At 38.4% G+C, this 25,929-nt stretch overlaps 1 protein-coding gene across 1 annotated transcript in view; it reads left to right on the top strand.

Moving 5' to 3' along the window:
• LOC306882662 (MAM domain-containing glycosylphosphatidylinositol anchor protein 1-like) overlaps positions 1 to 25,929 on the top strand; it is a 207,716-nt gene that overhangs the window by 101,646 nt on the left and 80,141 nt on the right. The window contains exons 5-6 of the mRNA XM_079437469.1: positions 1,231 to 1,427; positions 3,375 to 3,507. Coding sequence (XP_079293595.1) covers positions 1,231 to 1,427; positions 3,375 to 3,507 — 330 coding nt within the window. The remainder of the gene's footprint in view (positions 1 to 1,230; positions 1,428 to 3,374; positions 3,508 to 25,929) is intronic.

Below are 25,929 nucleotides of genomic sequence, written 5' to 3'. Positions count from 1 at the left end.
CAACAAATCTTACTGACCCCAAATATTTGAACATTAGCTTTTCATACTAGATGCAGAGAAGCAGAGATCTGCTTCCATAGACTTTCATAAAACACACACACAGTCACACCACTACACAGAAAATCAATGTTTCTGCTCATTGGCATATTGGTTTGGGTCAGTGTGTCATTCATGATTTTCTCCTCTGGCCTGTGGTCATCAGATTAGCTCCAGACCGTCTAATAAAATTGAGTGATAATTTGACACGGTCATTGTGATGTGGGCTAGTGCGCTCACCGAATGAATCTCTGTGGAATTGGCAGGGAATTCCCTATGGATCAGCACATTTCCCAGACAATCTCTCTCTGACGGATGTGATGTTTTCATTTGGGGCTTCTTATTGCTGTTGAATTTACTCAGGCGTTATGCTTAGATTTCCTTCAGAAGATAAAATAAAGCCATTCATGTGTGCCTTCTCTACACACACAAACACACACACATGCACGCACACACACATACACGTAGGACTGTATGTGAAAGAGTCTATTAGACAGATTTCTGTTTATTCAGTGGGAATCACTGAGCAGGTCAGAGGTCAGACTGGGTTACACAGTCACATAGATTTTCTCTTTCCTCCACATGTTATACTGTTCTCTTTGTGATCTGTGTGTTTATGTGTGTGTGCGCCTGGTTTGGCACATATTGAAGAAACCAGTGTGTGTTTATTCATAGGATAGTTCACTCAGAAATGAGCATTTTTCATCATTTATTCACATTTCCATTCTTCATACAAGGAGAAGCTAGATTCTCTGAGCTGTTCTTGTTCATACTGTTAAAGTTGATGGTGATATTTAGGATTGAAGTCCAAAAAGGACTAAAAAAGCACTAAAAGTAGTTTAAATACCATGAATGCTAAGTCTTCAATCTTAAGCCAAGACCTGTTGGTCCAAAAGTGCATTAGAGAACATTTATTGCATCATTCATTCAAACAATGAGTCTCTTTGTGAATTGGCTGTCCAGCTATTCAGATCCATTGAAACCTTGGTGAAATCTGTGTAATGGCGAAGTGCGCTGACCTGTTGTTGAGGTAATTGCCATCTTCGGCACAGTGGAAATAGTGGTCTTGTCTAAGACCAAGAGATCAAGACTCTGATAATTATGGGTTCTGAGGGCATTTACTTCTCAGATTACTCCATTAAAGAGATTAAATTTTCCCAATCTATGTGAATTCTCTTTCTTTCTGTCCTCCAGATCTGGATAAGCCTGTGCTCACGGTGCACCAGACGGTGGGTGATGTACGAGGGAACTACTATCAGGAGAAAACAGTGTTTTTACGCTGTACGGTAAACTCCAACCCTCCCGCTCGCTTTATCTGGAAACGAGGAAATAAACCAATCGAACAGAGCAAAGACAATGGAGTGGATATCTACGAGCCTCTGTACACACAGGTACATGACTTCTGTTGTTGTTTTAGTGAGGTAATGGTATTTTATAGACCTTAACCCTCACTTTTGTCCCCAAGCTTAAGCAAATCCCAAACCTCTCTTACACACAGCTGGGCAATATGCAAGATTTCATTATGGGCCTTATTTCCCCTAACAGAAAATAGATTAATTAGAGTTAATAATCATTTGAATAGCAGGTAACCACAGGAGACCCGCTCAATCACAGAGAAGCGTACTCAATGAATCAGAAATCCATCAGTGATGAATTCATAATCTGAGCACTTATTAAAGAGCCGTTTGAATAAGGTGGGATGGATGGAGATTGATGGCTTTGCTATTAATAATGAGGATTATTCATTCTCCTGATGGACGCAGTCAAAAGAATTAGAGGAATTTCAAATTCCTGAATTCATTTATCATGCACACAAAGGCTCTGACATTGCAGAGAAATACAAGGGTAATTCTCAGGAAACCATACGGTACCTTTTGTGCCCCGATTGTGTTCACATGAATTACTACTGACATTTTACAGTATACAGAACTTAGTCTCATTATTTGATGGACTGAACCTTGTTTAGGGTGTAATGCACAGGAAATTCTGGAACATTTATTTTGGAATATCAGTCAGATTGAATGTTCTAATTCTGTCAGGGATCTGCAAGAAATGGGACCCAGATGCAAATGAGCGGACAAGGGTGGTTTATTGACAAGACGTTGACTAGAAACAGCAGGGAGAGTGAGAAGTGAATCAGACAACACAATACAGGCAGGAGGGATGACCACTGAGCCGGTCCAAGGTGGCAGTGGACTCAAACACGGAGGCAGCAGCTCCAGAGGAAGGCAGGAAGACAGGGAACCCGTAACTTGAAGTGAATCTCAGAAGTCGCACCAGTCTAGCCGCCAGGTAGTGACTCACAGAACCGAAGGCCTGACTCGTGAGAGTGGAGAGCTGCTTCCAGGTTGTAGGGGTCAGAGGCCAGGGAATCTGGGTAAAGGGCAGGACAGGGCAAAACACGATAACAAACAAGACAAGACTCAAGACAACACAACGACACAAGACAGACAAAAGAAAAATCTAAAGTCGAAAGAGAAAACAAAACTAGATAAGAATGCACAATCAAAAAAACAAGAACTAGAGAAAACAAAAAGGAACCGAGGATATAAAATAACAAGATAAGAGATCAAAAAAATCACTTGAGCAATATCAAAGGATATCTTTAGGAACAAGAAACAGGTAAACACCAAAACGAACCAGCCAAGACATAAGGGAAAGGAACACAATATAAAGCAGAAGAGCACACGAGGATCAGGTGAACACAATCAAGCAAACGAGGACTAGAAAAGGACTAAACAAGGGGGCGTGACCATGGGAAACAGGGAGGTTGGACAAGAGGAGCATGTGGCAAACAGAGACAGAGCCATGTGCTCAGACACAAAACTAACAAAGAAACATTGAACAGAGACAAGACAGACAAGACTGTCAGGGTAGGATCCTGACAAATTCAACCCAATTGTATTTGAATGGGTAATATAGAATTTAATGTAACTGTATTTACATTTTGCTTTGTTTTGACATTGGAATATAATTGAAATGTTTTATGTTATGCTGTGACATTTCCTATTTCTGACTTAATATTTCAGTTAAAGTCAGCTACTTTATTTTGAATTGAACAATTTTATCAGTGTTTTTTTTTGGTAGTATTTTGTAGTTTGCAATTCTGTTGCCCCAGGTGGGAAAATGTGTTTTCATATTTTAAATATGAATTACTTAATAGTTGTCAAATTATACAAAAAGCAAATTCTAAAAGCACAAATGGCACTGTTTCCAGAGGATGACCGACAAATAACATTTTATTGTCATTATGTATAAATGCATGCTTTGGCTAACAGAAAAACGTTTTTTGTGTGATGTGTGTGTGTGTGTGTGTGTGTGTGTGTGTGTGTTTGCAGGGTGAGACAAAGGTGCTGAAACTGAAAAACCTCCGTCCACAGGACTTTGCTAATTACACCTGTCAGGTGTCCGTCCGGAACGTGTGTGATATTCCAGACAGCTCTGTCACCTTTCGCCTTACCAACACCACTAGTGAGTTCCCGTTTACGCTCAAACACTCACATTCTCTTTCTTTCCCTCATTATACAGCAGCTGTAGTGAGTTTTGCATATGGCTTTTGTGAAAGTCATGCTTTTTTATTTTGCTCATTTTATTACAGGAAAAAAATGAATTGCATATGAAATTTCTTGCTGCCGTTAGCTTTACGGTAACTGTAGGAGTAACTGTCTTTTCCCCTTAAGTTCTTTTTATTATTTTTCTCCTCAAATGTTCCTTTTCCCCTGGATATGTGTTGACCTGTCAGGTTTAATTCACCTTTCTTTGATTACATCTTCACTTTTCCTTCTTTTAATCTTGCGTTCTTTCTCTTGTGCGTTCTCTCATTCGCTGTCTGTCAGCGCTGTGGAGATGTTCAGCGCAGAATAACACAGGAACAGTCACGTGTGTCTTTGATCATCTTGGTCTCTGAACTGGTTTGTGTCTCAGGTCTCTGTGAAGGCAGACGTCAATATCACTGTGCTGTTCTGTACTGTAATTCCTCCAAGAAATCAGCAAACTAACAGGATGTGGGATTTTTCATTGTTAGAATAGATTTATCAGAGGTGTGGCCTAGTGGTTAGCACACATTGAGTTGTGGTGCACATATGGGGCGATGTGAGTTCATAACCTGTCCATATCTCATTTCCTCCTCTTCTTGCTATCAAGTTCCTGTCTTCTAATTCTCTTTAAATAAAAAAAAAATATGCAATAATGGAATTTGAAATAAAAAAGATACAAAGAATATAAATGGGACTATATAAATATAAAAAGGGCTATATAAAATAAAAATAATTAAGGGTAGATCAGACTATATGCTTTTTGTTTCAGTGAATATTTGTCAGGGTTGATTTATTATATACAAGTCAATATATTCTGACAACGGGGATAAGGGATATATGGGATAAGTTTTAAAATTGGAACATTTAAAAACAGTATTTAAAATGTATTATCTATTTTACAGCTTTTCAGTCATAAATAGGTTATATAAACTACTGTTCAAATGTTTGGAGTTTGTAAGACTTTTGAAATGCAAGGCTGCATTTTATTTATAATACAGTAAAAACAGTAATAGTGTAAAATTTAAAACAACTCTTTTCACTTTTGATATATTTGGAAATGTAATTTATTCCTGTGATGCAAAGGTGAATTTGTACCATCATTACTCCAGACTTGTCACATGATCCTTCAGAAATCATTCTAATATGCTAATTTTCTGCTCAGAAAACATGAAAAGAGGAAACGTGGAAACCGCGATAGTTTTTTTTTTCAGGATTTATTTACAATATATTTTTTTGTCTACATTATAAATGTCTCTACTGTCACGTTTGATCAACCTAATGCATTCTTGCTGAAAAAAATATTAATGTCTTTCAAGGGAAAAAATCCTTCTGAACAGTAGCAGTAAATCTTTGTCAACTTTCCCTTGTGACAACTAGCCCCAGTCTCTCTTATATATGCTTTTTTCACATGCTTTCAAGAGGTTTCATAGGGTGAGTATCATCAGTAGATAATATTTCACACTGAAGGCCTATGAAAGCTTTATCCTTGTTAACTAACATTTTCATCATCGTCAGAATAAATAGTTTGTGTTATCCATAATGAATCGAATTCACAGCAAAAGCAAAAATACGCCTGTGACTGGCAAATGAAAGAGAAATCTTTGCTAGAACAACAAAAAATGCGACTACAATACCCAGTGAAAGCCTTTATGAATTAGTCATGTAAAAAACATGTTTGTTAGTGTTCAAATTAGCAGCATTAAGAATTCATGCTCGAGAAACGAGTTCAAAGCTTGCTGAGAAAATCTAAAAGTAGCCCAAAAGTACCCCCCTCTCTGTGTGTGTCTTTATTTCCCACATTTCTCGTTCTCTCTATGGTGATGAGTTTGAAAGGCTGTTGATTCTCCTCTTTCTGCTCTCTCCACTAGAATGGCAGCTGTGAAATAGTCAATAGAGCTGAGTGAGTCTGGAGTGACAATATCAGAAGTCTGTACCTCTCACACAAATACACACACACACGCTCCGCGGCGCCGCATCGGTGTCCTGCCCTGTGGAGAAACAACACACTGCTGCAAATTGGAATTTGTTTTCCGCGTGGCAGGAGCGCGCGGCTTGCGAACATGCAGCTCATCGCCAAAAGAACAAAACACTGATTTGTTTTTCTGTTGATTTTCATTTTTTTCCCTCTGAACTGACAAGCAGGAAGGGGGCAAGATGAAATTGGAGAGAGCAGGAGAAACACGCTTCGGACGCTGCGTTGAAGTTTGAGAAGTTGGTCTCTTTAGAGGGTAGAGTGAAGGAGACTGCGTCTGTGCATAGGATTCGATGCGCTGTTTTAAATTACGGGTCGATCGTGATGTGTAACTCCAAACCTACCTGGTCAGCGTCCTCTTGTGTGAAGGTCAGAACTCAGATCGGGATGATAAAGACCTGCTTTACCTCTTTGTCCACTATGCTGTTTAGTTTATGATGTTATATCTAAACCATCATGGCTGATCATCCGTTTTTCTTTATTCTATCGGGTTTTTACTGTTTTGTTACTTTCAAACATATGCAGTGAGCATAAGAGACTTTCAAAACATTTAAAAAGTCTTACTGATCTCTAATTTTGAGTGGTAATGCTGTTTCCCACATGATTTTGTGAGACTTGTGGTGTCAGGTGAGGTCACATATTAATTTGCATATTTATGATGTCACTGCGTCAAGTTTGCATTCAGGCGAGTTTTGGCACTTCAGATCTGTTCTACTCTAAGAAATGTCACATACTGTAATACAACTGAATGCCCAATGAAGCTGTTCACATTATATTTTCTGTTGTCATACATAAAACAAGTATAAATAGTTAACACAACCTATTAATACTAAATGTTAAACAGGAATCATTCTGACTATAATCCTTAAATCCTGATTTATAATCGCGACTTCGTCTGATAAAATCAATTTGCATTTAGCGACTAGGCCTATATGCGGTGGTTTTCGCTATATTACTGTTTTTACTTTATCGCTGTCTCATTCAGCGGACTGCCTGCGTCTGAGTAACAAACTATGTGCATATTAACAGTCGAATTATGTTCATATTTAAAAGTCCAAACAGTAAGCAACAGGTGCTTGGAAACGCTGTTTTGTAAATGATTTATTGACGATTTTGGCTAGCTGAATGTGCTGCTTCTTTGCCGCTCACTGCTCAGAACAGATGGCGAGAGAGGAAAGTCAGACCTCACGTTCACGGGCAGTACTTGAGACATCTTCCAACTGGCCAATAAATTTGCCATTTTCCACACTAGTTTTAATATGCATATTAAAAACATATTTGAAAGCTTTATAAGTTGCAAAATGAAAATGAAAATGTATTACCCAAATTGATTAGATATGTTTAACATATCCAAGCAAAAACTGTTGCAAACTTATCATTTAAATGCTGTTTTTCCTAAATGCATTTAGACTTAGGGGTAGGAGACTTGGGATTGCATTTTCATCGAGAGTTTCAAAATGCATTCTGAGCCAAAGGTGCAGCAAAAGTGTAGCAAAATGATGATTTAAATGTCTTTTAGTTTTCTTAAATGCATTGACACTTACATATATGACGTTTCAATTGCATTTTCATTAACCTGTTAAACTTCGCCCCCATTGTGGGCCTCACAGGTGAAAATAACCTACCTAAATTAAAATGGTAACAGTTCGTGACAAAGTGTGCTACACAAACAAATTAGGTATCTTTGGATTTACTATCTATCATCCAGAGTTGATAATGTTCAAAAAGATAAAAAGTTATAGACACTGACGTGCCTTGAAAAATATTTTTCCACACTGAATGTTTTTTTATTTCATATACAAATACATGAAATAAGTCCTGGAGCAATCCAGAAAAGTAATGGATTGAAAGCCACATGTCTCATGAGTTCATACTTCAAATTTGAAGAAGATACCATGAAAAATGAGATTCCTGCAATATTTTTTCTGAAACTATTTATAGTCCTCCCACCCCCCTGTTTGAGGAAAAATAACCACCAAATGGATTGCAGAATTAACAGTTTTCACGTTAGATCCATGTATATGAGAAGTAGAGAGTTCCATCGAGATAATGTCCAACAAATACACAGTCCAGGTTCGTCTGTCCATTGTGCAATTTTTTTGCTGCTTTAAAGCAGCTAACAGTAAAGATCTTTGCTGGACGGACAAGGTGAAGTGCCAAAAGTCATTCATGAAAAAATGGCGCGGAGTCAAACATACACTCACCTAAAGGATTATTAGGAACACCATACTAATACTGTGTTTGACCCCCTTTCGCCTTCAGAACTGCCTTAATTCTACGTGGCATTGATTCAACAAGGTGCTGAAAGCATTCTTTAGAAATGTTGGCCCATATTGATAGGATAGCATCTTGCAGTTGATGGAGATTTGTGGGATGCACATCCAGGGCACGAAGCTCCCGTTCCACCACATCCCAAAGATGCTCTATTGGGTTGAGATCTGGTGACTGTGGGGGCCATTTTAGTACAGTGAACTCATTGTCATGTTCAAGAAACCAATTTGAAATGATTCGAGCTTTGTGACATGGTGCATTATCCTGCTGGAAGTAGCCATCAGAGGATGGGTACATGGTGGTCATAAAGGGATGGACATGGTCAGAAACAATGCTAAGGGGCCTAAAGTGTGCCAAGAAAACATCCCCCACACCATTACACCACCACCACCAGCCTGCACAGTGGTAACAAGGCATGATGGATCCATGTTCTCATTCTGTTTACGCCAAATTCTGACTCTACCATCTGAATGTCTCAACAGAAATCGAGACTCATCAGACCAGGCAACATTTTTCCAGTCTTCAACCGTCCAATTTTGGTGAGCTCGTGCAAATTGTAGCCTCTTTTTCCTATTTGTAGTGGAGATGAGTGGTACCCGGTAGGGTCTTCTGCTGTTGTAGCCCATCCACCTCAAGGTTGTGCGTGTTGTGGCTTCACAAATGCTTTGCTGCATACCTCAATTGTAACGAGTGGTTATTTCAGTCAAAGTTGCTCTTCTATCAGCTTGAATCAGTCGGCCCATTCTCCTCTGACCTCTAGCATCAACAAGGCATTTTTGCCCACAGGACTGCCGCATACTGGATGTTTTTCCCTTTTCACACCATTCTTTGTAAACCCTAGAAATGGTTGTGCGTGAAAATCCCAGTAACTGAGCAGATTGTGAAATACTCAGACTGGCCCGTCTGGGACCAACAACCATGCCACGCTCAAAATTGCTTAAATCACCTTTCTTTCCCATTCTGACATTCAGTTTGGAGTTCAGGAGATTGTCTTGACCAGCACCACACCCCTAAATGCATTGAAGCAACTGCCATGTGATTGGTTGATTAGATAATTGCATTAATGAGAAATTGAACAGGTGTTCCTAATAATCCTTTAGGTGAGTGTATCTCAGTACCTAAAAAATATGATCCAGTGAGAACTGAGTCCAAAAAGGTGAGAGAGAGGGGCACTCCCAAAAAAACTGCAAAAACGTGCCTAAAACTCATTGGGAACAGAGATTACATTTAGGAGAAGATGACTGTTTATATAAAAACGTTTCATTGGAGTCAAGTAAACCCTATGCAGCAATTTCCAATGAATCATTTGGTGATTAGGGTTTTTAGAAGACAATTTAAACATACCCCATATGTGATCGGAAAATAAAACATGCACATCCTGATTAAGATCCTTAGCCCAAACAGTAGTAATAGATAAAGGCTTGTATGAATGCTCAAGAAGAAAGAGATAGATGACTGAAGCAGAGGAGGGAGATTCCTCAGAAGGAAGGATGAGTTTGTGTAAAGGATGAACAGGCAGTTGAGAGTTCCTAGGCACCCCATACGCCCGTAGCGCCGATCTAATGCCCAAATACAGAAAAAAGGAGGTGTCTGGCAGAAGACACTTTCATAATGCTGCATAATTATCAAAAATGGTAATAAAGTCCTTTCACGTCACCATTTCTCCAGCCTACACTTCACATAATAGGCCTGTAGGTGGCACTTGGGCTTCATTAACTATGAGAGTTTCATGAAATAGTAAATATCATACATAAATATAAGTGAATTGAATAGCCTACTGATTACCATTATTGTGACTTTTGTTTTGTACAGTGCTTTTGTAGTCATTCAGCATCTATTTTCTCAGTGACGTAGGCTAATTTGATTTATAAAATTAAACAAACCACAGATCCAGATCGCTCCACAAATAAGCTTGTCTGTCCCATGTCATTTTCTACCGATTTATGAATAAAAACGGAAAATGACCGCTCCACTTCACATTATTGTTCAATGAAATTTGAACTTGAGCCAGATCATGATTGGTTGGTGTATTATGCTATACATGACAAACGGGAATTGATTAATTATGTAGCCTAATATAATAAAATAGATAATATATGGATTTTTAATTAAACACACTAGCTTTGATTATTAATGAAAAAAAAGTTTAAAATATTGTTTGGTTTTTTTCCTTCCGTCGACCCACACACTGAGAGAACCATAGGCTATAGGCTATGGCTCGAGAGCCTATGGTTTCCGAACAGACTGGAATATCAGTCAGTCAAGCAAAATGCACGCAACCCAGAGCAACGCCTCAAATTTGACATATGTAAAAATAAACAGGAATTTTCTGACTTTTGAGCGATTAGTTACTATTTGTACACATTGTCATGTTAATTTTAATTCAAATGCATTTTGTTTTATTGACCACAATATCATTGATATTTGCTGAGAGGGGCACTTTTGAATAATTTTGAAAAAAAAGGCATAGGCTTGAGCCCCCAAAGCCCCTGAGGAACTCTCTGCACGTCCCTGTTAATGTGCCATGGAACGTGGTATTTTACAGATTAAGAATAAAAGAGTAATAAAATATAAGGTAAGGTAGTATATAAGTGTAGAATAGCACTGTCTGTTTACATATGTGCATCAATCCGAGTGTAAACGGTGAGAGATGTTCAGGTAGGTGAAAAGCGTTTGGTTAACAGTGAATATTGACTTATTGTGCGTCCCAGCTCGGAATGCATTTTAAAATCCACAATGACTTAAACTATATTCATCGTGGGGTATTTAATGAAAATGCAGTTGAAACATCATATACAGTATGTAAGTGTCAATGCATTTAATAAAACTAAAAGACATTTAAATCATCATTTTGCTACCCTTTTGCTGCACCTTTGGCTCAGAATGCATTTTGAAACTCTTGATGAAAATGCAATCCCAAGTCTCCTACCCCTAAGTCTAAATGCATTTAGGAAAAACAGCATTTAAATGATAAGTTTGCTACAGTTTTTGCTTGGACATGTTAAACATATCTAATCAATTTGGGCAATACATTTTCATTTTACATTCACATTTACATTTAGTCATTTGGCAGACGCTTTTATCCAAAGCGACTTACAATTGGGGAATACAAAAAGCGATTCATCTTGAAGAGGCAATCAGACAGAGGAAGTGCTCGTAACACCAAGTCTCAGTCATTGTTCAAATAAGTACAAGCTAGTAAGGGAGGGAGAGAAAGATAGAGGGAAAGAGTAAGTTTTTTTTTTTTTTTTTTTTTTTTTTTTTAGTTTAGGATGAAGTCAAGTACTGCCGAAAGAGATGAGTTTTCAGTTGTTTCTTGAAGATTGACAGGGATCCGGCGTTCCGGATAGGGGTGGGAAGATTATTCCACCAGCCAGGAATGGTGAACAAGAATGTTCTGGAAAGTGATTTTGAGACTCTCTGTGATGGTACCACAAGGCGTCGCTCACTAGCAGATCTCAGACTTCTGGAGGGGATGTAGGTTCGTAAAAGTGAGTGGAAGTAGGAGGGTGCTGAGCCTGTGGTCGTTCTGTATGCAAGCATCAGTGTCTTGAACTTGATGCGAGCTGCCACTGGTAGCCAGTGCAAGGAGATGAAGAGAGGTGTAACATGCGCTCTTTTGGGCTCGTTGAAGATCAGTCGTGCCGCTGCATTCTGAATCATTTGTAGAGGTTTGATTGTGTTTGATGGCAGACCAGCCAGAAGAGCATTGCAGTAGTCCAGTCTAGAAACGACAAGGGCCTGGACAAGAAGTTGTGCAGCATGTTTTGTCAGAAAGGGCCTGATCTTTCTGATGTTGTGCAGTGCAAACCTCCAGGATCGAGCAGTCTTTGCAATGTGCTCTTTGAAGGTCAGCTGGTCATCAAAGATTACACCAAGATTTCTGACCGAAGTTGATGGGGTAATCATTGATGAGCCTAACTGAATCGTGAAGTCATGCTGTAGAGTCGGAGAGGCAGGGAAGACAACAATCTCCTGAGAGTAGCGCAGTCTCTGTTGAATGGCCACTCCTGAAACCTGACTGTTTAGCATCCAGTTTGTTGTACTGTGAAAGAAACCGTGAGAGATGGTTGAAGACAACTTGTTCGACTGTTTTCCCTACGAATGGAAGGAGAGAGACAGGTTTGTAGTTTTCTAAAAGAGAAGTGTTTAATGCAGGTTTTTTGAGCAGTGGCGTTACCCGAGCCTGCTTGAATGCTGTGGGGAAGATGCCTGTGAGGAGAGATGTGTTGATAATGTGTGTGAGTGCCGGTAAGAGTGTTCATTCTCTTATTCGCCGGTAAGAGTGGTCAGATTTTCATTTTGCAACTTGCAAAGCTTTAAAATTTTTAACGTTTTTAATTTGCATATTAAAACTAGTGTAGAAAATGGCAAATTTGATAAAATTATATAATTGAATTTTCATTTTCATTTTGCACTAAATGTTGCAGATATGAATGGGAAAATGTACATTTAAATACAGAAATACATTGCCATTTTACATATTGCATTGCCATTTTGCACATTACATTTCAAATTGAATTTCGCTACACATATGCTTCCATAGTTCTATGGTCGGAAGAGTTCAAATTTCACATTCTTGTTGGAAATCATGGACGCCGTGTCCTCCAGGCTAAAGAGGAGGGAGACCTTCCAGCGTGTTATCAGCATTCAGTTCAAAAGCCAGCATCTCTGATGGTATGGGGTGCATAAATGCATATGGTATGGGCAGCTTGCATGTTTTGGAAAGCACTATGGATGCTGAGAGGTATATAAAGGTTTTAGAGTAACATATGCTCCCCTCCAGATGACATGTATTTCAGGAGGACAATGCAAAACCACATACTGCAGCTATTACAACAGCATGGCTTCGTAGTAGAAGAGTCGGGTGCTGAATTGACCTGCCTGCAGTCCAGATCTTTCATCTATAGAGAAATTTTGGCACATCATTAAACGAAAAATATGTCAAAGATGACCACAAACTCATCAGCAGCTAGAAACCTATATAAGGCAAGAATGGGACCAAATTCCAACACCAAAACTCCAGAAACTCATAATCTCGATGCCCAGACATCTTCAAACTGTTTTGAATAGAAGAGGAGATGCTACACCATGGTAAACACGTCCCCGTCCCAACTATTTTGAGACCTGTAGCAGGCATCAAATTTGAAATGAGTTTAAACATTTGTTATGTTCTATTGTAAATAAAATATTGGCTCATGTGATTTGAAATTCTTTTAGTTTTCATTTCATTCAAATTTTAAAAATGTCTCAACATTTCTGGAATTCGGGTTGTATATCAGAACTCAGCCTGGAAAAGATAAAAACAAATACACATACTGTACTTTTGTTAATACGTCAGTGTTTTGTGTTTAATTATATGTTTATGTATTGCATCATTCATATAGATGTACAGGCACCATCTGCACAGATCGTTCAAGAGAAAACAACTGATGTAACTCAATCCCATCACACTCACGTTCAAATGAATCTTTAATTGGGTAATTGTATGGCTTGGATTGAAAGAGCTGTAGAAGATCAGGAAGAGAGAGAGTTTGTCAATTATTCAGAGAAAAGAGCCAACCTGGTGGAACATTTTTCTCTTTCAAACTGGTTTTCCCCCCTCTTTTAACGTTTTCACATTTTCCTCTTACCTGAATCCCACTACAGTGGCATATGATGACCTGTCAGTTTGAATGCTTTAGGAGCATCAAAGTAAAGGAGCGGTGGAAATTAGGAGAGGGGATACATAGACAGAGTTTGAGGCATCATGCTGAAGCTCCATTCACACTGGTAAATAAGATATAATTCTGATTTGGCAAGGAATTAATTTTCTAAAAATCTAAAAATGTATATTTTGGAGGGGAAAGTGTTATGCGAATATAAACAGCAGTGCATAAAGCATCATGAACTATACAGACTCGCTCAGAATAGTGACAGTTTCTGGTCTGGTTTTGTCTGGATTGATTGATTGATTTAAATTATTATATCCCAGCATGTGGGAATAGACTAAAGGAAGAGTGAAACCACTCATAGTAAAACTAAATTCATCTTGCTGATATTTGATTATAGTATCTTATAAGATCATGCAGTTTCCCTTTTATCCCATTGATATAAACTGCTATTCACTGTGGCTCGTGTCACCTGGCAAAATGTCATTTTGACATTATTTTCATGATAATTTAGCATGTTTCCACGTAATTCTCGACCTTAATACATAACAAAAAAAGCATATTTTTTTTAGTTTATAATAATTAGTATATTGGATACATTCGTATATTATACATTTCATTGCTACACACACACACACACACAATTAAGCCAATCGATCAATCAATCAATCAAATTTCATTAATTCACTGGATTATACCCCACATACTGTATATGATGTAAAAAACATATACATAAAGATCACTGTGTGTTTGTGTGTGTGTGTATGAGCAGGTACTTGTCTTCTGTTGGAGAGTTATAGAGATGCTTTTTATTTAGCTTAATATTTGAAGTAGTTAATAATCTGCATTTGATCAGACAAGGATGTTCTTGTGATATTTTGTCTGTAGTTGGTTGAGGGCTGGAGAGATTATTTTTTCTGCTATTGTTAAACCATGGATGTCCAGGATTAGATTTTCCCCATGTGGGTCAAACACACACACACACACACACACACACACAGAACAGGTGGCGTCTGGTAGATTGATTTTTGTATCGTACTCCTGATGTTGTAATGAAGTTGATTCGACCTGTTAAAGATGTTACAGTACATCGTTCTCCCTCACGGCAGTCATGCTCTGACTTCTGCTGGATGAACACACAGTGTGTCTCGTGTGCGTGTGTATCGAACGCTGCTCACGACTGTATTGACACTAGACACATTTGACAAGATATGTGACATGGTTGATTTTAAGGCAAATCTTTATTCGTTCTCTGAACGTCAGCCATAAATCTCAGCTTTATAATCACATATATATCATTATATAGTTATTCATACCAAAATTTAATTGAAAGATAATTTTATATAGTGAATAACCATTCAGTAATGTTTTTTATATCATTTTTTGGGGGTATAATCCAGTGAATTATATACTTTATAAATGGAATGTCAAAGGAGTATACTTTGAAGGCTTGCGCACTCAACTGTTTGCAAAATGGAGCTTTGTGCTCGTGTATCCTACCTCTCTCATTCGTCATAAATCCAAATATTCCATAATATTTCCATATTTGCGATGTAATGTATCTGAATGCTAAACTATTATTTATTATTTAAATTATAGGCTTTGTACTTCAGTGTGCGTGCGCTCCAGCGTGATCACTTCAAATGTTTCCTTATACCAGCACAAACATGAAATGAAACTGCAGGCTACGTTACGTGTCTCACTGTTTTTTTCCCTTGTTTATCTGTAAACGAAATCAAATATATTTCAAGAATTATTCCTTCTATGTATATATGTACTGCAGATTTAGTATTTGCACATCTAGGTGAAAAAAAATTGTAATTTGTACTGTCTGTTCAAAATAAATGAAAACAAACTGAGCATAGTAGATTTTCTTTTTTCCTGTTGTACCAAAATCGTATCGAACCGTGACCCCCGAACCGAGGTACGTACCGAACCGTGACATCTGTGTACCGTTCCACCCCACTATCTATCTATCTATCTATCTATCTATCTATCTATCTATCTATCTATCTATCTATCTATCTATCTATCTATCTATCTATCTATCTATCTATCTATCTATCTATCTATCTATCTATCTATCTATCTTGGGTTTTCATTGGATCAAAAGCTTTATTTGCCTCAACAATCTTAATTAATTAATTTTATTTTGTTTAATAGATTCAATTAATATATTAATGATTTATTTTGGCTAAACAGAGTATGTCACTCAATCGTATGTCTTTACATTACTGCCTAATGCTTTGCTGTGATGTAATGTAATGTACCTAGATTCAGTCATATTTAGGTTTATTGGTAAGACTGCTCAAAAACAACCCCATTTAAATTAATCCTCGTTATCTGCTGACAGTTTTTGTCCATTAATTCAAACTGCCTCCCATCAGTTAATTATAGTTTCCCTGACTGGCACTTTTGTAAGTTTATTTTACAGTGTATTTTTTTCTGAAATGCTTTAGTAATCTCCATAGGCTCTCTTTGTTCATATCTAGAGGGTTTGAGTGCAAATGGTTTGTTTGTAGCTCAGATTACGGGGGTGAGTTTCTGGCGCCGGATATATGTTAATTAATGCAGTGTGGGTTAATGTGCACTGCTTAACATGTGCTAGTGCTTTAGGGGTCATTGTCTCTCTGTTAGGATGAGTCTAATAAAGGGTTGGTTAAGCGTTGGTTAGCTGTGTTAATGTATCTCTGTCTCAGCCTCTTTGAGCCATTAGCTGGCAGTAATTGGCTGGGCTTAATTGCACAAGCCTGGTCCCCACGGCAATAGAGACGGTGGATGTCCGATCTCTCTATACTTGTTGCTCTGGTGATTCGCTCTCCTTCACAAACACACACACACACACACACACACACACACTGAATGCTGGTCACTCACACATATTTCCTTCCTTCAGTCCATTTTTGTGTAAGGGAGAAAGAGAGAGGATGTTGAAAATAACATACTGCTCTTACTATCTCTCCAGTATATATTATGTAGATTGTCTATAGTATGTGGATTAATGTATGCACATAAAACAGGAATGACCTATTTGACGGGATGTGCTTTAAACAGAGCATGCTGCATCCCATAATGCAATGCACTTGACATACATTAAGATGAATGAACCTGAAGAAATATGGGGATTCTTACACTGCAAAAAAACCTGTTCTTGACAAGTATTTTGTCTAGTTAAAATATATAATCACACTTTAAACAAGATTAATTTACTTGAGAAGCAACAGTGCGTAGGATATTAAGGCTTGTTTGTAGACAATATATCTTTATCAATATAATATTTGTGTTTTGTCTTAATGCATTGGAAGATATTATACAGTGTTGCATCTGAAAAATAGATATTTTATTGAAAAACAAGTCAAATAAAATGTTATGCAGTTTAACACTTTTATTGATTGGAGCAGTTGGACAACAATATTACAAAATTTTGCTACTTACTGCTTACTACATCCTGTTTAACTCAATATATTTGGTCAGACCAGTAAAAGTTTATACAGTTTTGCACAAAAATAAATATTTTTTTTATTGCTGCATCTCACATATAATTTTCTTTTTTTCAAAGTAGGAGGCATTATAAAATGCATACTTTCCGGAATTTAGTATGTAGTTAGTATCCAATATGAACAATATTGTCAATATCATATCAATATCAATGCTCTTGCCATGTTAGAGTTGTGGTGCTCATGTGGATGATGTGGGTTTGAGTCTAGTTACTTCCTCATCTCATTTCCTTTCTCTGCTCAATCACTTTCTTTTCCCTCCAAAATAATGCTTTTTATAGGTATAACCAGTGGGTCTGTCTGATCCGGTGAGAAACAATGTCCACTGCCCTTTATACGACATGGATCTCCTCCATATGCATATGCAAGAGCACAACTGTGACTTTTCTATAGCAAAGCAGATTTGAAAGCATGCCGTATGTATAGCAGAGAGCGGCTGAGGGGAGATGTGTCTGATATTGATCAGTCTGTGTCTCGCTACACACACCTGCCGTCCCTTACCATCAATACACGGCGCTAATACACCATCAGGTGTAATGAGGATGAATGGGCTGCGTGTGTGTGATGTACACACTCATTTCCCCTTGGGAGAGGACATTTGCCTGTAAAAGGGACACACCACCCAGAGTTACATTTCTGTCATCATTTCCATTCTAGATTCGTTGCATGATTTTTTTTCCTCCCTGGATTTTCATACAGTGACCACGGCTCCAATACTCCATAAAAGACAAAACCACACCATAAATAAACCATAACATTGGTTATGACACATGACATTTGTAAGTCTTCTGAAGCCAAATGAAAGTATGGTACTCTTGGTAAATATTATCAAAGAAGGCTGTGAAAATAAATCTGCATTGTTAATCCTTTTGATCTTTTATTTAAAAAAAATCACAAAACTTTCATTGGATAATAAGAATTTAAAATGGGGGGAAATGTCATTATGGCATAAATATTTTTCTCCAATACACATTGGACACAATTAACGGTACCCTTTTAGTCAATACTTTTTGAAACCTCCATTTGCCAAAATAGTATAGGAGTTTTCTCCTATAATGCCTGATGAGGTTAGAGAACAGCTGACAAGAGATCAGAAACCATTCCTTCATCCAGGATCACTCCTGACCCTTCAGATTCACAGCTCCAGTGCTTCTTCTCTTCAGTTCACCCCACTCATTTTTTACAGGGTTCAGGTCAGAGGACTGGAATGGCCATAGCAGAAGCTTGGTTTTGTGCCCAGTGACCTATTTTTGTGTTGTTTCTATGGTTTGTGATTGGATTATTGTATGGTTGGAAGATCCAACCATGGCCCATTATAAGATTTCTAACAGAGTCAGTCACTTATTGATTTTCTATCTGTTGGTATTTGATAGAATCCATGATGCCATGTGTCTAAACAAAATGTCCAGGACCTCCAGCAGAAATATAGGCCCACAACATCAAAAATACAGCAGTATATTTCATTGTACACATGGGGTACCTTTTATCTCTGTGTTCACCAAACCCATCTTAAGTGTTTGCTGCTAAAAAGCTAAATTTTTAGTTACATCTGACCATAGAAGCCAGTCCCATTTGAAGTTTCAGTCGTGTCTGACAACTGAATATGCTGGAGATTGTTTTTTGGTGAAAGTCCAACTAGAGGATCAAACACACTGGATCATTGCTACACTCAGTTCAAGAATGCCTTCAAAGCCCGCTCACTACCGGCTTTTGGCAAATCGGACCATGCCAGCATTTTTCTAACACCGGGATACAAACAAAGGCTCGTTCAGGAACCTCCGGTGCAGAGAGTAGTGATGCGCTGGTCCTCCCACTCAGAGGCTATGCTGCAGGCGGCTCTTGATGACGTCAACTGGGACATGTTCCGGGCGAGTTCTTCTGACGTCAGCGAGTTCACGGATGTAGCATTGAGCTTTGTAATCACGTTAACCGAGCAAGCTACAGAAACAATAACGATAAGGACATTCTCCAACCAGAAACCGTGGGTGGACAGATCAATCCGTGCTGCGGTTAACACACGCACTGCCGCTTACAATGAGGCTCTTCTGACTGGGAATATGAGCGAGTACAAAGCATCATGCTATGCTCTCCGACGCGCAGTAAGAGCCGCTAAACACAGATACAGAGAGAGAATTGAGTCTCATTTCAAGCTCTCGACGGTTGTGGCAGGGACTGAGGACCATCTGTGCCTTTGGAAACAAATCCTCCGCAGAGGTGAGAGCAGATCCGTTGCTGGCCGACGAGTTAAACACCTTCTTCGGCCGCTTCGATGGCAACGGCGGCGGCGCGTCTCTGCCGCCCAGCGCGTCAGGAAGCAGCAGACAGAGCAGCGACGATCCTGTAATCACCGTGTCGGAGGATGAGGTTCGGAGGGCGCTAAAGAAAGTGAACGTCAGGAAAGCAGCCGGACCTGATGGGATAACCGGCCGTGTTCTGAGGTTCTGCGCCGATCAGCTCGCTGGTTTGTTCACTTCCATCTTTAATGAGTCCCTTGCTACCTCCGTGGTTCCCACCGCATTTAAAAAATCTGTCATTATCCCTGTGCCAAAGAACAATAAACCCTCTTGCCTGAATGACTATCGCCCTGTTGCCCTCACATCTATAGTCATGAAGGTTTTTGAGAGACTTGTAAAGAGCCACATCTGCTCCTCCATCCCTGATACTTTGGACCCTCTTCAGTTTGCCTATAGCCCAAACAGATCTACGGACGATGCCATCTCTCACGTCCTCCACTCTTCCCTCACACACTTGGACAGCAACAATGGGAATTATGTAAGGCTGCTATTCATTGATTATAGCTCAGCTTTCAACACTATAATCCCCATCAAGCTGGCATCTAAACTCACAGACCTCGGCCTAAACTCCTCACTCTGTGACTGGATTCAAGACTTCCTCACCGGCAGACCTCAAGTGGTGAAAGTTGGCCAGTTCACCTCAAACTCCATCACCCTCAACGTAGGAGCCCCACAGGGCTGTGTCCTGAGTCCCCTGCTCTACTCTCTCTACACGCATGACTGGGTGTCCTCTCACAGCTCCACATCATTATCAAATTCGCTGATGATACTGTGGTTCTGGGCCTCATCTCCAACAACGATGAGACCGCATACTTGGATGAGGTAGAGAGACTCACATCTTGGTGCCAGGAATGTCTCTCTCTGAATGTGAGCAAAACTAAAGAGCTGATCATGGATTTTAGGAAGAGACAGCAGCAGCCCTACACTCCTCTTATGATCAGTGGAACCCCTGTGGAGAGGGTGAGTAGCTTCAAGTACCTCGGTGTAAACATCTCCGAGAACCTGACTTGGACTACACACATCCAAACACAGGTTAAGAAAGCCAGTTAAAGACTGTACTATCTGCGACAGCTGAGGAAATTCAGGGTCTCACCGGCAATCCTGAAAACTTTCTATTCAGGGACCATAGAAAGTGTATTGACTCAGTGCATCTCAGTGTGGTATGGAAACCGCTCCAATCAGGACTGCAAAGTACTACAGAGAGTTGTGCGCTTAGCTGAGCGCATCTCAGGGTCTGCTGTCCCCTCTCTGCAGGACATCTACCTCAAACGCTGCAAAAATAGAGCTGTCCGTAGCCTTATGGCAAAAACTGAGAGACTTAGGAGGAGCTTCTTCCCCCAGGCCATCAGGCTCCTAAACTCTAACTCTGTGTCATAACATCACATGACTCCATGTATATACCACTATATCAATAGCTATTCATAATTTTTCTCTACCTCATATTGCTGCTATTTAAATACCCTGGACAACTTTTTGCACATTCTTTTTGCACATTCCTCTTATTACTATTTAAGTCAACAACATACTGACCTGTACTGACCTGCACATTTATATTTATATTTTTATCTTTTATTTTATTTTATTCTCTTATTTTTTCTACTTTTCTTTTTCTTAATATTTGTATACATTATAATTGCACTGTCCTTGGAGCGGACCTGACCTACATTTCACTGCTGGTTATACCCTGTATAATTGTGTATGTGACAAATAAAAAATGTTGAATCTTGAAGTATTTTATTTTCTTGATTTTTTTTTTTTCTTGAAGTCCTACCAAACAACATGTGGTGATGTAGGTGCTGTTTTGTTGTTGTTTTTTTTTAAGGTTTTCTGAGCCCGAAACTCTTTCTGCAATTCTCCAGCCGTGGTTCTTGGAGAGTCTTTAGCCACTCAAACTCTCCTCCTCACCATGCATTAGGACGATATAGACACACGTCCTCTTCCAGGCAGTTTCATAACATTTTCTGTTAATTGGAAATTCTTAATTATTGCCCTGATGGTGGAAATGGGAATTTTCACTGCTCTAGCTCTTTTCTTAAAGCCACTTTCTAATTTGTAAAGCTTTTGCTGCACATCAGAAATATATTCTTTGGTTTTTTTCATTATGATGGGTGATTCATTTGGAATTTGGTCTTTGTTTTCCCTCCTATTTATATTTCTGTGAAACAGGAAGCCATGGCTGGATAATTTCATGTTCATAATCACCCTGGAGTGCTCAAAATTGTGAATATGAATGGGAATATATTTCAGATATATTTTACTCACAATTTCTAGAGGTACCAGTAATTGTGTCCAACATGTATTTGAGAAAAAACATTTATTTCATAATGAAATTTCCCCCCATTTTAAATTATTTTCTCCAATGAAAGCTTTGATTTTTTGTGATATTTTTAAATAAAAGATCAAAAGGATTAACAATGCACATTTATTTTCACAGCCTTCTTTGATCATATTTACCAACAATTCTGACCACGTGTATATAAATAAATATATATATATATATATATTTATATACTTAATAAATAAATCTACTCTAGTAAATAAATACAAAGGAGAAACTCACCGACATGCAACATTTTCTGACTTTGATAAAAGGGCAAACAAAACACACACACACACACACCCAAATCTATCAGACAAAAAAAAAAATGATATCAGTAGGCTTATTGCCATGCAGTTACGATTTATTTAACAGCACTAATTGAGACAGTTATTGTCGTGTCTAACATTGCTGAGTACTAATTACTTTTCATCTGTTGTCACGGCAGCCCAGCTCCGATGGCCTCGTTAATCTGCTGCGCTTTTGCGTTACTTCTTTTTTTTTTTTCGGTGGTGAAGCCACCAGTGATTGACACATGTGATTGGCGCATGTGACACTGAAGTGGATGAACAGTCCTGGAAGTGACATCCTTCACAAGAGACAGAGAATGCTTTCCGAGGAAAGAAGGTTTTGCTGTGTTTGTTACGCCTAAATCCTTTAATATAATCTTTCTAGGATAAACTCAGTGACTGATATACAAAAACCACAGGCGCTGAAAGGTTCATGCTGCCTGCTTTGTTTTCTGAGTTATGTCTTTGAAATAATCAGTACTTATTACTTTTGGATAGAGAATCCAAAGAAATAGCACATTGTTATTTTATCATTCTGTCTGGAAGAAAGTTGTTTTTACTGAATTGATACAGTAAGTTGAAGGAAAGTTTGACACGTTATCAGCATCCAAGCAAAAGAGTTTTTTTTTGAAGCACTAAGTAGAAGGTAACTAGGTATTCCTGAGTATAGCAATATATTCTGCTTTGTTCTATCTGTGAAATAATCTGTACTTATTTCTTTGGACAGATATAGCTTTGAATCAAAACATTTGAAACATTTCAACTTGCTTTCTGTGCTTTCAGCCATTTACTGAGACCGCTGTGCCATTATTTCAATTAATTTTTTACATGCCGCTATATTATTATAGTTTAAGTCTGGAAACCCACTGCTTCTCTCAATAATCAAAAGCAGCTGGAGGATGATGTGTGAAATTTAATTATTTATCTGATTCCAATATACTTAATAAGACTCAATTAAATTGTTAAGAAGAATAATTGTGTTCTTTGAAGGGAAAAAATTCTCAGAAGCTAACAGGAAAACAGAATTCAGTATGAAAGCTCAGATAGCACTCTACTAATTTTATTCTGTTTTTGAGATGCAGTTCTATTGAATGAGGAATTGTGAGCTCTGGGGTCAAAAGGTCACGTTGGATCCAGATGTGAGGTGGGACTGCAAGCGCGTCAGCTTGCACAGTTTTAGATAGAAACACCCTTGGACTTGCTGGCCAAATGGGTGCCCTAAGCAGGATTGTATTTTTGTGCCCCCCTCCCTCAAATATTATGGAAGTAAGAAACAACAACAACAAAAAATCACCTACTGTAGGGGTCAAAATGAGAATGAGAGAATGAGAATGAGCTTTATTGCCAGGTATGTTTACACATACAAGGAATTTGTTATAGTGACAGAGCTCCACAGTGCAACAGAAAATAGAACTTTAATAAAATATACAAGTAAATAAATAAATAAAGTGTATTATTTACAAATTACAACTGTAGCTCAGACAGTTACCTATGGCTATGACTTTATTAATACAGTTGGCTGATTGATTTTATGGTCTCAAGCATTCAGAAATCACGGAAAAGAAAATTAAGCAGTTTTATGACGATAAAACCATAAAAGCATTTGTATAACATGTAATGTACATAAATTGTTTATTTTGTATTAGCCTACATTACGTATTTTAACAGTGTAATTAAATGAAACCATATACGTAATTATTAATTAACCAATCATTATTGCCTCATTGTTTTTATATAATGCATTTTAAGTCAGGTGATTTGTCTGGCCAGGGCAGGTGTTGAAGTTAATCTTGGTGCTCCAGCTGTCCAGGTTTTATGATCATGACTCCATCTTTTTCATATTTTAGCATTGGCGTCTGTGATGAAAGTTTTAGCAGTTGAGGCTCTTTCATGGATGCTGGCTTTGTGAAGCTCTCTGTGGTCGGTTTTTGTGGAAACAGGCGCTTCAAGGTGAATATTGAAGTTTGCTGTCAATTTGCAGCAGTGGTTCTGTGTTGTTTTGAACACAATTCCGCTTAATGTTCAACGATCCCAGTCGTTCTTTTTCAGTTTTCACCCACTTCTTCACCGATGAACTCTTGCCATGCTTTGTTTACACTGACATAAGAGTGATGTTCTTCTTAAAACACTAAACGGTTGGGCAAAAATCAAAATTCAGTTGATGAATAAAGTTGGAACCTAAGCTGTTGACAATGACATTCATAGCATTTTTTCAATACATTTATAGACATGGTCATATACAGGCAGGGTCGAGCATTAGCAAACAGATATGTTTAAGGCAAGACAAAGAGTATTCCTAGAGCTGGCGTAGGTCATCGATCGGCGAACAGAATCCAGAGGGCTTGACAAGAGTAATCCAGAAACATGAGCAATAGTGCAGACGAGGAACAAGGATTTGATTGTCCTGTAAGTGTAACAGCATCATTTACCAGGCCTTTGGCTGCCTTTGCAGGCATTTGTAATAACATGTAATGTGCATACATTTATTTTGTATTATACTATGTATTTTAACAGTGTTATTCAATGAAACCATAATTATTAATTAACCAATCAAAATGGCCTCATTGTTTTATATAATGTATTTTAAGTCATTTTAAAGGCTGTTGTTGGCTTAGGTCTGTTTTTATAACCACAAAAAATATTATCTACTTTGTAAATTATTATTTGAAGTAACAAAACCATGGTTAATTTGCGGCTACCATGGCTACAAGAGCCATGATTTTTGGTTTTATTTTTGATGTTAAAACCATGGTTAATTTTCGTAAGGGAACATGGAAACTCATTGCTATTACGAAATTAGCTATTAAATCAACAGCCAAAAAAGCCTTTTTTTTTTTTCTCTGCGCTGGATTGCTGTTGTCTTTTCACGGGCATAGACAAGTTATCCATCAATTATGATCATTTGCATTCAGCCGCAAACATGAGGTGTGAGGGGTCGCTAATGAATAGCGCATCACTGGGATGGTGCCCCCCTGCATGGGAGCTGCCCTACGCAAACTGCATACTCTGCGTATAGGGAGCGGCGGTTCCCTATACGCAAGTGTTCACATTATTTTGTCCAACCCCTGTATGTTAACGATGCTTTTCAGTATTGAAGCAAATAAATGGCTCTCAGGTGGCTCTGTCTGCCATCTTGGTTGTAGTTTTTCCACTGATTTTCCACACAACCTTAATGCGATACTGTTTGGAAACAAAACACGATTTCAGAAGGAAACATATTTCACTTTCTATCTTATCCTAATAACGTCTGACCCTTCATTTCTTTTAACTGAAATTTCCTCTATCCATTTCTCTCTCTGATGTGTTTGTGGTGCACAGAAGTGCAGTGGTTTGTAAAAGCGGTGTAAACTCTGTAAAACACATCAGTCCCATTATCGAGAGACAACTGTGAACTGATGCTGCGCCGTCCCCCTTGTACCGTTCCGGGAAATTGAAGCGATAAATTCTTTCCTCCTCAGACTCTCTCTTTCTCCATCTCTGTTTCAGTCCCTGTGATCTCTCTATTTTTTGTAGAACAAATACGATAGTTGTATTTGGCTGAGAGCTTGTAGAGCTGTTGGCAGTACAGAAGCCCAGATCCCCTCCAGTCTGGTGCTGGAGTCCATCAGGATCAACTGAGATTTTAGCAGATGTAAGTCACAAGAGCTTAGTGAAGAGATCAGACCAGTTTTGGGTCAGGTTGTGCTTTTCTTTTTTTATTATTAATGTTATTTATTTAAACTGTAATACCAATAGAAATACTCTTTGTTTCTAACATTTCTTTATGCTCATGTCTTTTTAATATAATTTAGATTTTGGAGTGAAATATGGCCCAGAAATGTTCTCGACAGGTTACGTGAAATTCACCCTATTTTTGGGATGATCCTGGATTGTACTGCTTGTGGGACATAAAATTTAAACCACCCTTGGATTATTCAATGTAGGTCTGAGTCATATTATATTAGCATCTCTTCCTCTCTAAAGAGTTAGTATATTTTAATCTCTAGTATGAATGTATAATTAGGGAGATATACAGTGCCTATAGAAAGTCCTCATACCCCTTAATTGTTTTTCACATTTTGTTTT

Source organism: Barbus barbus, assembly GCF_936440315.1.
Source record: "Barbus barbus genome assembly, chromosome: 16".
Taxonomy (NCBI): Eukaryota; Metazoa; Chordata; class Actinopteri; order Cypriniformes; family Cyprinidae; genus Barbus; species Barbus barbus.
The sequence above is the reverse complement of the archived record's forward strand: the minus strand, read 5'-3'. Positions and strand labels throughout refer to the sequence as shown.